Source organism: Gallinula chloropus (genome assembly GCF_964237585.1).
Source record: "Gallinula chloropus genome assembly, chromosome: 15".
Taxonomy (NCBI): Eukaryota; Metazoa; Chordata; class Aves; order Gruiformes; family Rallidae; genus Gallinula; species Gallinula chloropus.
The window spans coordinates 14599723-14610732 of record NC_140100.1 but is presented as its reverse complement, the minus strand read 5'-3'; the positions used below and the strand labels follow the sequence as shown (position 1 = coordinate 14610732).

The window sequence follows — 11010 nt, the reverse complement described above, 5'->3', positions numbered from 1 at the left end:
CCTGAGCAGGGCAGAGCAGAGGGGGAGGATCCCCTCCTGTGACCTGCTGGCCACACTCCTCTTGATGCCCCCAGGATCCCACTGGCTCTCTCAGCCCCCAGGGCACACTGCTGGCTCATGGCCACCCTGTCCCCCACCAGGAGCCCCAGGTCCTTCTCCGCAGAGCTCCTCTCCAGCAGGTCACCCCCAGCCTGTACTGATTCCAGCAGTTATTCCTTCCCAGGGGCCAGACTCTCCACTTGCTTTTATCAAACCCCATCTGGTTTCCCCCTGCCCAGCTCTGCGGCCTGTCCAGGCCTCGCTGGATGGCAAAGAAGAAGAAGAGCTGAGGCAACGCAGAATAAAGACTCTTTTAATAGAAGAGACAAAGCAGCTGCAGTTCTCTGTTCACCAAAGGAGAAAATCAGCTTCTGGCCATCAGTGGTGCTCATGGGGTTCATCATTCAGGGGCGGCATAATCTCTCCTGTCTCTAAAATCCTGTCCCCCTGAGGGAAGGAGAGAGCACAGTGAGCAACCCCTGCGAGAGCCGGGCTCAGTTCAGCTCTAACCACCCCTGCTTCCAGAGACAGAGCTTCCAGCACCCTACTCCAGCCTCCCCATTAGGCTCTCCTTTGCCCAGCACCCTACTCCAGCCTCCCAGAAGGCTCTCCTTTGCCCAGCACCTTACTCCAGCCTCCCATTAGGCTCTCCTTTGCCCAGCACCCTACTCCAGCCTCCCCATTAGGCTCTCCTTTGCCCAGCACCCTACTCCAGCCTCCCCAGAAGGCTCTCCTTTGCCCAGCACTGCCCAGGATGCCGGGATCCCACCGCTGCCAAATCACCTGGGCTCTGACCTTCCTTCACCCCTCCCTCTCACCTACAGCACAGCAGCCTAATGTTTTCAGACTCTTGTTTTAAATATACATATACCCACTGGACTTCTAGCCCTGCACAAGGACCCTCCCCACAGGTTTCAGTGAGCCTCCAAGCCCACAGCCCACGAAGGGCTATGTGATCCCCCAAAGCTCAGCCTGGTGCCTGGCTGCAGCTTCAGGCAGAGTCCTGGCTGAGCCGACCTAATGAGAGTGAGTAATTAGGCTGAGGTGAGGGGCCCACAGCTTGGCCTTCAGGCTGCTGCTGTGTGGTTGTCAGGGATGGAACTTCTCAGCATGTTCTTTCAGATAGCATGGTCAGGCAGGTGTTCTGCAGAAGGAGAAAAACCTGCAGAAACAGCAGAGCTGAACTGCTGGGAGAGTATCTGCCCACTGCCTGGCTACACCAGGCCAGGAGCAAGGGCTCAGAGCACACATGGGCTCACTACAAAGCAACAAGTAACAGCTCAGAGCTGTCCCAGAGCCCAGAGAGCCCAAACCACCCCCTCTGCAAACCAAAGTTGGAGCTGGGGTGGCCCAGCTCTGAGTGTGGGGACAACTGGGAGTGAGCCTGTGCAGTCAGAACCCACACACTCCATGCCAACTGCTGTCAGCAGTCACTGCCCCACCACCCCACACACTGGCAGCCCTGCCTTCACAGCAGTGCTGGGCACCCAAAGCCCTCCACAAAGGGATTAATGTTTGTGTTCAGCCTCTTCTTAGGGAAGCTACACACACACATACACACACACACACACACCCCCCAAAAACTGCTGCTCCAGCGCAGCCTGCCCACAGCATCGACCTCCCCCTCCCAGAAACTCACCCCACACGGCCACTGCCCAGACCTGTACCCCTCCCCAAGCCCCCTCTTTCCTGCCTGGGAGGTAGAACAAGTGTGGACTCACCGGGAATATGCTTGGATTGGACATAACGACAGCAAGCGGCTTCTTCTGTGGGTGGGAGAGAGGAGGGGGGGGCAGGGCAGAAGCAGCGTTACCCACATGAAGCACACAGCATTGCCCAGCCAGAAATACACCAGCCCAGCCAAAATACAAGTTCTACAGAGCACAAGGCTCATTAAGCCTGGTGCTCTTTGCTAATTAATACCTGAGGCTAATAAAACTACACCTCCCAAGCAAGACAAGCCCGTGGAAGGGGAAGGTCGGTGCTGTTGTCAGCACAGTGGCTGTTCCCTGTCCCCCCCCAGCAGCTGCAGCCTCACCACCCCTCAGGGCACCGTTCCTCCTGCAAAGTGATGAAGACAAGAAGTTTCTGGCTCCTCTGAAGCAGCACAGTCAGAGCTGGTCACTGCCATAGGATCACCACAAATAAGTAAATAGGTATTTGTGCCCCCCAAGTGAGGAGAAACAGGTGCCAAACAGACTGTGGGATGTCACCTGTGCCCACAGCAGCACCCAGCTGGTTGGTCAGAGAATCACAGAATTGTTCAGGTTGGAAAAGACCTCTGAGATCACCCAGTCCAACCACCCCCCTACCCCTGTATCACTGACCAAACCACACCCCTCAGTACCTCATCCAACCTTCCCTTGGACACCCTGAGGGAGATGGTGACTCCACCATGTCCCTGGGCAGCCCGTTCTGATGCCCAAACACTCTTTTGGAGAAGAAATGCCTCCTCATTTCTAACCTGAACCTGCCCTGGTGCAACCTGCAGCCATTCCCTCTCAGCCTGTCACTGGTCATCTGCCAGAAGAGGCTGATAACCCCAGCTAACCACAACCTCCTGGCAGGGCAGGGGAAGTGGGGAGAAGGTCTCCCCTCAGCCTCCTCTTCTCCAGGCTGAACACCCCCAGCTCCCTCAGCTGCTCCTCAGAGGATTTGCCCTCCAGCCCCTTCCCCAGCCTGGTTGCCCTTCTCTGGACTCGCTCCAGGACCTCAGTGTCCTTGCAGCGAGGGGCCCAGACCTGACCCCAGCGCTGAGCACAGGGGCGATCGCCCCCCGGCCACGCCGCTGCTGACACCAGCCGGGGCCACCCCCCCCCCCCCCCCCGCCGCCTGACCAGCTGCCCCCTCGCCCCGCACGCACCGTGACGTGGTACTTCACGTAGTAGCAGGCGATCCAGGAGGGGATGAGGAACCGGAGGAGGATGAAGCCGCCCGCCTGGTAGGCCTTGAACACCTGCGGGCACGGGGACGCGCGTCAGGCCCGGGCCGGCGGGGCCGGGCCAGGCCGCCCCCCCCCCCCGCGCCTCACCTGCTGCCGCCAGAGCCCGCCGGGCCGCAGGAAGCGCTCCCAGAAGGCGGCCACCGGCCCCAGGCGCTGCGGCGGCAGGACGGGCTCCCGCTCGCTCAGCTCCTGGTCGCGCAGCCAGCGGCGCCGCAGGGCGCGGAGCTGCTGCAGCCGCAGCCGCTCGTCCGGGCTGTAGCCGCTCATGATGGCGCCGCCGGCCCCGGCACGACGGGACCCCCCGGGCCCCCGACGGGCGCTGTGTCCTTCGCCGCGACGCGGTGACGTCCCCGAGGCGCGCGGCGCTGCGTCAGCAGAGCGCGCGCGGGGAAGGCCGGCGGGGCCCCGCCCCTCCGCGCCGGCTCAGCTCCGCCGGGAGAGCATCAGGCTGTTGGTCTGGGGGTCGCGGGTTCGAGCCCCCGCCCAGGCGGTGGCTGCTCCCCCCGCGGTCCCAGTCAGGCGAGAGCCGGGGACGCGCGGCCTGCTGAGCGGAGGGGGGGGAGCGGTGGGAGGGCCATGGCCGAGCCCGAGCTGCTGTCCCTCCGCTTCCAGCGCCGCTTCCTGGCCGCCCGGCAGCTCCGCTCCTTCCCCTGGCCGGTACGGCGGGAGGGCAGCGGGCGGCTGGGCTGGGGCGGCGGCAGCCGGGGAGACGGGAGGGCGGGGGGAAGCCTCAGCTGTATCTCCTCCGGTTTAGGAACTTGAGCGCGACCTGCGGACGGCGGCGGGCCCGGCGCTGCTCCTGGACATCCTGCACAAGGTGAGGGGGGGTGGGGAAGGGGCGCTCACCGGGGCGGGACGCGCTCCCCGCCATGGGGCCCAGCCGGGCCCTGCCCGCGGACCCGGCCCAGCCCGGCCCTGCCCGCCTCCCGCGGACCCGGCTCAGCCCGGGGTGCCCCGGCCCTGCCCGCCCGCCGGAAGCTGCGAGTAAGGCAGCAGCCCCCCCAAAAGAGAGGGCAGAGCAACCACAGCACCGCTCGCGGGGCTCTTCCCGCGCGGTTTCGCGGTGTCCGTTCCGAGAAGAGGCGGGTGTGTCGCTGCTGCGGATCCGCAGAGGGTTTCGGTCCGTTCTGCGGCTCAGCAGCACCTCACGGAGCCAGACAGGAGCCCGGGGCAGCTCCCGGCCCCGGAGCCAGCGAATGGTTCCCGTGTCCTTCAACTTAAATCAGAGACTGGCAGGACAAGGGGGATGGAGTGAAGCTGAAGGAGGGAAGGGGGAGATGAGATATTAGGGGGAAGTTCTTTGCAGAGAGAGTGGTGAGGGGCTGGAACAGGCTGCCCAGAGAGGGGTGGGTGCCCCATCCCTGGGGGTGTTCAAGGCCAAGTTGGATGGGGCCCTGGGCAACCTTGTGTAGCTCCAGGCCTGGAGGTTGGTGTCCCTGCCTGTGGCAGGGGGTTGGAGCTCTGTGATCCTTGGGGTCCCTTCCAACCCAGACCAGTCTGGGATTCTCTGGCCCCTTCCTGCCTTTTCCAAACTTCCCTCAGTAACTGGTCTCCATTCCTCCTCTTTCAGACCGTTCTCCACCCTCTGTGTGTAAAATATCCCCCTGCCACCAAGTACAGGAGGTGCTTTCTGACTGAACTCATCAAAAAGGTACACACCAGCCTTACACTGAATTATTTATTACAGGCTGAATTATTTGTATCACCACAAAAGAGCATTCAGTCTAAAATACTGTGTATTAAAATGGGGCTTAACGTGTGTGTGGTGTCTGTTTCATGACAATTTGATGCCCAGAGCTGCCCCCTTCTCTCTGGCACAGCACGAATCCACGGCAGCTGAACCCCTGGATGAGCTGTACGATACCCTGGCAAGTCTTTTAAATGAAGAAGAATCTACTCTCTGTTACAAAAGCTACTTACTGGTAAAAACAAATGCTGTTTTGTTACAAATCCTTTTTAATCATCTGAACTGAGCATTAATTGCCTTGAAAAGTCACTCCCCAGAAACCCAGAGTCCTTCCTACCTTGCCCAGGCAGCAGTACCCTTGTTAACTGGGTGGTCCACTGTCTGTGCCCATCCATCTCTCTCTTGTGTGTCCCCCAGCCCACAGGAGAAGCCATTACCCTCTCTGAGAGCACAGCAATCGTCTCTGGAGGAACCACAGGGCTTGTCACTTGGGATGCTGCTCTTTACCTGGCTGCATGGGCAGTGGAGAACCCGGGTGTTTTCACTGGCAGGTAAACAGCTGTGGCCTGGAATGAGAGGTGGGAAAGAAGCCGTGGTATTTTCAGGCATTTCTTGAGCTCTGCAAGTGTAATTTAATAACACACAGTATTTACCTCCAGAGTAACTGCCTGGCTGGTAACTTGGGCATGCTCCATGCTGGGATTCATGGAGCCCAACTTCCAACATGTAGGCAGCACATCTCTGCTCACAGCCTACTCTTCACAGGTAGCTGAGAGGAACAGGCACTTCTGAGGCTAAGATAAGTACTGACCTCCAAGGAGCAGAGCTGGGCTGAGGCGCCCGTTTCTCTCCACTGCCCAGCTCAGATGCAGGGAAGAACCCTGCTGCAGGAGCCCAAGTGCAGGTGGAACACACCTCACCCCAGCGCTGGAAACGCTCTGAACCCTATGCCAAAGCTGTACTTGAGGGACTTCATTTCCATGCTTCCAGTTACACCTCTGGTGTTCACTAACTCTCCCTGTTGTTAGAAACAAAGGGTAGAGGGGAGATAGTTCACTCAAAGTCTGAAGTAACCTGTAACTCATTTGACCTTCAGGCAGACTTGGGAGGTTTTGTTTTCCTAACTTGCTGCAGAGCCCTGGTTAATCACAGAATCCCAGGGGCGGGAAGGGACCTGGAGAGCCCATGGGGTCCAACCCCCTGCCAAAGCAGCTCCCCAGCTCATATTGCACAGGGCGGCGTCCAGACGGGGCTGGAATCTCTCCAGAGACGGAGACTCCACACCCCCTGGGCAGCCTGTCCCAGGGCTCCCTCACCCTCACTGGGGAAAAGTTCTTCCCCAGATTGCTGTGGAACTTCCTCTGCTCCAACTTGCAGCCATTGCCCCTTGTCCTGTCCCCACAGACACTGAAAAGGGGCTGCCCATTTCCCCCTGCATCCCATACTTCAGATACTGATAAACATAAACAAGGTCCCCCCTTAGTCTTCTTTTCTCCAGGCTGAACAGCCCCAGCTCACTCTGCCTTGTGTTCCACTGTTGCCCTTCAGGACAGTCCTGGAGCTGGGGAGCGGGATCGGCTTCACTGGACTCGTCGTATGCAAAGCCTGCAAGCCCAAGACGTACATCTTCAGCGACTGCCACCCAGCTGTTCTCAAACAGCTGGAGGAAAACATCCATTTCAACGGCTTTCCCTGGGAACCTGAGAGCACCTGTATCCAGACAGAGTCCCAAGGCCAAGGGGCAGGAGCAGTGGGTTCCCCGAACCCCAGAGTAATCGTGGCAGAACTCGACTGGGGCTCAGTTACAGAAAACCAGCTGTTGGATCTGCAGCCCGATGTCATCATTGCAGCAGGTGCTTTACACTTCCCCTGACCCCTCGTGGCACACTATGGGGCAGCAGGAAGCCCTTTGGGGCATTGCAGAGCAGATCTCCTCCCAGCTCACTGCACCATTCTGTGTTTCTCCCATGTTCTACAGTTCTTTACATAAGACCAACGTTATTTTTCCCTTCTGTATTTAAAAAAAAAAAATAATCCAGAAAGAGAGAATGATAAACTTGCTGCCCTTAAAAGCCTTGGTGGTAACTGGGAGCCTTGGCATCCTCTCCAGGAGTAACACCATTGAAATTAGAACTCTTCTGGAACTTGCCCATGTGTGAGACTGGAGGGAGTTCATAAATACCTAGTAACAGAACATCTGGCAACAGTAAAACTTCTTAGCTGCATCTACAGGATTTTACACTCAGATTTGAGGCTTTGCAGAGCAAAAGTTACTGAAGAATGTAGGTGAAAACATGACCAGATGTACTGCCTTTGTCATCAAGGCACTGCAGGATGCATCACATACACCTGACACCACCACACTGTTCAGAGAGCACCCAAACCAGCCCATGCTGGGCTCACAAAGGAAAGGCAACTCCAAACCACAGTTGCTTTCTGTGTACTGAGGATGTGCTGTTACTACTTAGTGCAGAACACACCCTGAGGACATTCACCAAGAGTAACCTGTCACCAGGACACAGCTCTGCCTTGGTGTTTCCACCACCTCTGGAGCCTCAGTCCTTGAACACAGGACTGACTCATTTCAGAACTGCAGCCGTGAGCAAGGCTGGTGCTTTACCCCCCTTACCTGTCCCCACTGTTTCTGCTCTCCAGGCAATTATTTGAGGTGAAAACTGCTGCAGTTCCCATCAGTCTTTTGCAACCAGCCTCTGAAATGCACAGCTTTTAACAGCATGGTTTCACTCTGCCAAGGACAGCCCTACCAGGGAGTGCTGATCCCCAAAGGCTGTGTTCCCTCCCTTCACGTGGGCTCAGATCTGCTTCCCAAAGAGGAGCAGGGATGCAGGGTGGTGGAGGCCCTTCCTAAGGTCTCCCCTTGGCATTTACTATCCCCTCAGTAAGACACTCTGCCTCTCCTGTGAGGTGAGCACTGCCTCCATCTCTTCTGGAGCCTGCCTTCTGCTTTTGTGCTATCTATTCAGTCAGCAGTGAACGTTCTTTTTGTGCAGATGTGATCTACGATCCGGAGGTAACGTCAGCCCTGACTGGGATGCTACAAAAGCTCTCTGCTTTCAGAGCCACTGGAACACCTCCTGAGGTCTACATTGCTTCCACCATTCGTAACCCAGACACCTACTGCAGGTTCCTGGCTGGGCTTGGTAGGTGCCTCACTCCCTTCTATGCATCTGTACAGAAGATGGACAGGAGCAGTTTGAGGGGTGGGGTGGGCATTTGACAGCGTGCTGAATGTCTTTGATGTGCAAATACTGCTCTGTTTTAAGCAGAAATTCGACTCCCAGTGCTTCTCTCTGCAGATGAGGTTGGCATTGGATGGCAGGTGATTCCAGCCCTCAGCAACAGTTTTTTCCCCAGCGAGGCGCAGCCCAATGTCACTATTCTACAGCTGCTTGTATAGACCTGCCAAACAGGATGGAACTGGGACTTTCAGAGCGCTCTCATCCTTGCAACAAGATAGTCTTGAATTCCAGAAACGTCCACGAGAGGCGCTGAGAATACACCTGTAAGCACAGAGCGCTCCTGTCACTGTCAGCACACAGCCCAACAAGCGGCTGCCCCGAACTATCTGTGACCCGTGAGTGGCAGCAGAGAGCCCCGACTGTCCTGCACTCGGGTTGGGCAGAGCACAACAGAACCCAACGCTGCTGGCTGTTGGGGGTTTTTCCCCCAACTGATTTGCTGTGTAAATAATGGAGTCACACCTGCAGGATCACAGCATGAGCAGCTCACACCGACAAGGGAGCAAAACACTGTAATAAATCTATTTTTTTACCTTAAAACCAGCTGTAATTGTTATCTATTCCAGTTCTTATGCTTGTCTGTATATACCTGCAGTATGGATCATCTTACACAGTAGCAGTGCCTACAATGAGTGCAGCAGTTAATGTCCCAGGCTTGCATGTGATGCTGTAGGAGGAGGTAAACCCACTCTGCAGGCTCCAGGTGTTGCCTTTACTGTTCTGCAGGGAGGGCAAAACTCAGAACTTGATTGACATCTGTCTCACACATGGACTGTCACTGGGGGTCAGGGAGCACCCCCATCACTTGCAGATGGGGATCAGGGAGCTCCCCCCTGTAACTTGCCCCTGGGGATCAGGGAGCCCCCCCCCCCCCCGTCACTCGCCCCTGGGGATCAGGGAGCTCCCCCCCAGAAGCTCAAGGGGACTCACTCTGTGGTGACACCTCACAGGTACGTGAGGAGGAAGGATCCAGCCCACCTTCTCTGCAGCTTTCTGGAATCCACTGATCAGCTGTGCTGCTGGGCAGCGCTGGTCCTGAAGCAGAGAATCAAAGGTGCTGCTCTTTCCTCTTGACTCCCTTTTCTGCACCTTGGATTAAAAGCTACTTGAAAGAAAAAGAACAGATACTTCAGCCTCCTCCTTCTACAGCATTAGATAACTAATTATAAACTTGAAGAATCATCTAGTTCCAATTAAAGGAGGCCACAACTGCTAGTTTTATGACAGATATAACCAAGTAACCTCATGGCACTTTGTTTTACAATTTTGGACCTAAACCACTTTACTCTGGGGACATGAAACCTCCCTAAAGCTTTTGGCATTACTGTTTAATTAGAGAAATGCCTGATTGATGACCATGTGCATTATCAGCGGCTGAATGGGAAGAGCCAGGTCAAAGAAATACAAATGTTCAGCAGATAAATCAATCTTTATGGCCCATTCCTCAGCCAGTAAACTAGTGAAAGTGCCAAAGCCCTGCAGTAAGCAACTCAGGACTCTTATCTCCCCACAATCTTTTTTCAGTGTCTACTGTAACCAGGGTGCAGAGGGGAAAGGCAAGATTAGCAAAGTGCTGCCTACCCTGGCAAACACTGCTGTTAAAGATCCCTCAGTAAGTGGGTTGAAAAAATGCTGGTGGAGAAGCCACCACTGAACTAGGAACTCTGAAGAGGCTCGATTCAAGCAGGGACCTCAGAAAACCAAGCACACTTGGTCCTCAACTGACTGACATGCATTTTATAAAGCTGGAATGTGATGAAAAAAGCATCATTTAAGCATCAGACCTGCACCTGAATGCTGCTGGTAAATAAAGGAGGCAGAGGGCACACCTGAGTGAGCACTGGGAAAGCTGAGTGCCCTTTCTTTGAGTTACACATACTTGTGTAACCCAGGTTGGGTTTGTTTTTTCCTTTCCTCTTTGCTTGTTCAAAAGAGAGAGTGTTTATGTTCTTTCTCAAGGTAAATGGGCACATTCACTGCAGGGCACAAGGACAACACTCACTGAAAGGTCCTTTTTCTTTGAAAGCATTCAGTAGAGCTGCCACATACCCACTGCTGGACTTTCCTGTTCCTGCACACACTGTAAGAGGGAAACTCAATGGTTCTGTCTCAGAAAAAGGTCTCAAGTGCACAGTCAGTGCTTGTCTGAGGAAGACCAGCTGAGACTGGTTATAAAACTAAACACCCACTGTATCCTCAGTTCAAATCAAACAACTAGAATAAAGAGCATCTCTTGTTTGTAAAGAAAAACACCCCAACTTCCTGAAGTGCTTCCTGTCCAACAGGTGTAATGCCTGAGAGTTTACATACCCATCTCAGCACGGTCACCAGAAACTGACCTGTAAGCAGCACATGTAGCAGACTCGGCACAGAGGAGTTTCTAGGAGTAACTGAACCTCCTTCCAACAGATTCAGGCTGAGTGCTAAGGAAGGGAAAATCAATGCAGATGGCAATGCTCATACTCTTCCATCAGCAGAGGGGTGGCAGCAGGGACAGGGAGGGGATTGTCCCTCTCTGCTCTGCCCTCAGGAGGCCCCAGCTGGAGTCCTGTGTCCAGAGCTGGGGCCCCAGGACAAGAAAGATGTGGGACTGTTGGAGAGGGGTCAGAGGAGCCACAAAGATGCTCAGAGGGCTGGAGCAGCTCCCCTACGGAGAGAGGCTGAGGGAGCTGGGCTGGTTCAGCCTGGAGAAGAGAAGGCTGCAGGGGGACCTCATTGCAGCCTTCCAGTCCCTGAAGGGAGCAGAGGAACAGGAGGGAATCAGCTTGTTCAAAGGGCAGAGACTGGCAGGACAAGGGGGATGGAGTGAAGCTGAAGGAGGGAAGGGTGAGATGAGATATTAGGGAGAAGTTCTTTCCAGAGAGAGTGGTGAGGGGCTGGAACAGGCTGCCCAGAGAGGGGGTGGATGCCCCATCCCTGGGGTTGTTCAAGGCCAGGTTGGATGGGGCCCTGGGCAACCTTGTGTAGCTCCAGGCCTGGAGGTTGGTGGCCCTGCCTGTGGCAGGGGGTTGGAGCTCTGTGATCCTTGGGGTCCCTTCCAACCCAGACCAGTCTGGGATTCTGTGATTCTCTTCAGTGCA

The 11010-nt window shown here is 55.8% G+C and overlaps 2 protein-coding genes across 2 annotated transcripts; one reads left to right on the top strand and one right to left on the bottom strand.

The window, feature by feature from the left end:
* Window positions 1–336: 336 nt before the first annotated feature.
* Window positions 337–3348, bottom strand: NDUFB6 (NADH:ubiquinone oxidoreductase subunit B6). The gene is made up of 4 exons (XM_084271132.1): window positions 3071–3348; window positions 2903–2995; window positions 1761–1805; window positions 337–486 (listed from the first exon to the last, which is right to left on the bottom strand). The coding sequence occupies exons 1-4, from the start codon at window positions 3248–3250 to the stop codon at window positions 418–420; spliced, it is 387 nt and encodes a 128-aa protein (XP_084127258.1). The 5' UTR covers window positions 3251–3348; the 3' UTR covers window positions 337–417.
* A 135-nt stretch (window positions 3349–3483) lies between these two features.
* Window positions 3484–8464, top strand: EEF2KMT (eukaryotic elongation factor 2 lysine methyltransferase). Its single transcript, XM_084270858.1, has 8 exons — window positions 3484–3640; window positions 3738–3800; window positions 4554–4634; window positions 4804–4905; window positions 5088–5221; window positions 6219–6523; window positions 7682–7831; window positions 7988–8464. The coding sequence occupies exons 1-8, from the start codon at window positions 3560–3562 to the stop codon at window positions 8086–8088; spliced, it is 1017 nt and encodes a 338-aa protein (XP_084126984.1). The 5' UTR covers window positions 3484–3559; the 3' UTR covers window positions 8089–8464.
* Window positions 8465–11010: the final 2546 nt, after the last annotated feature.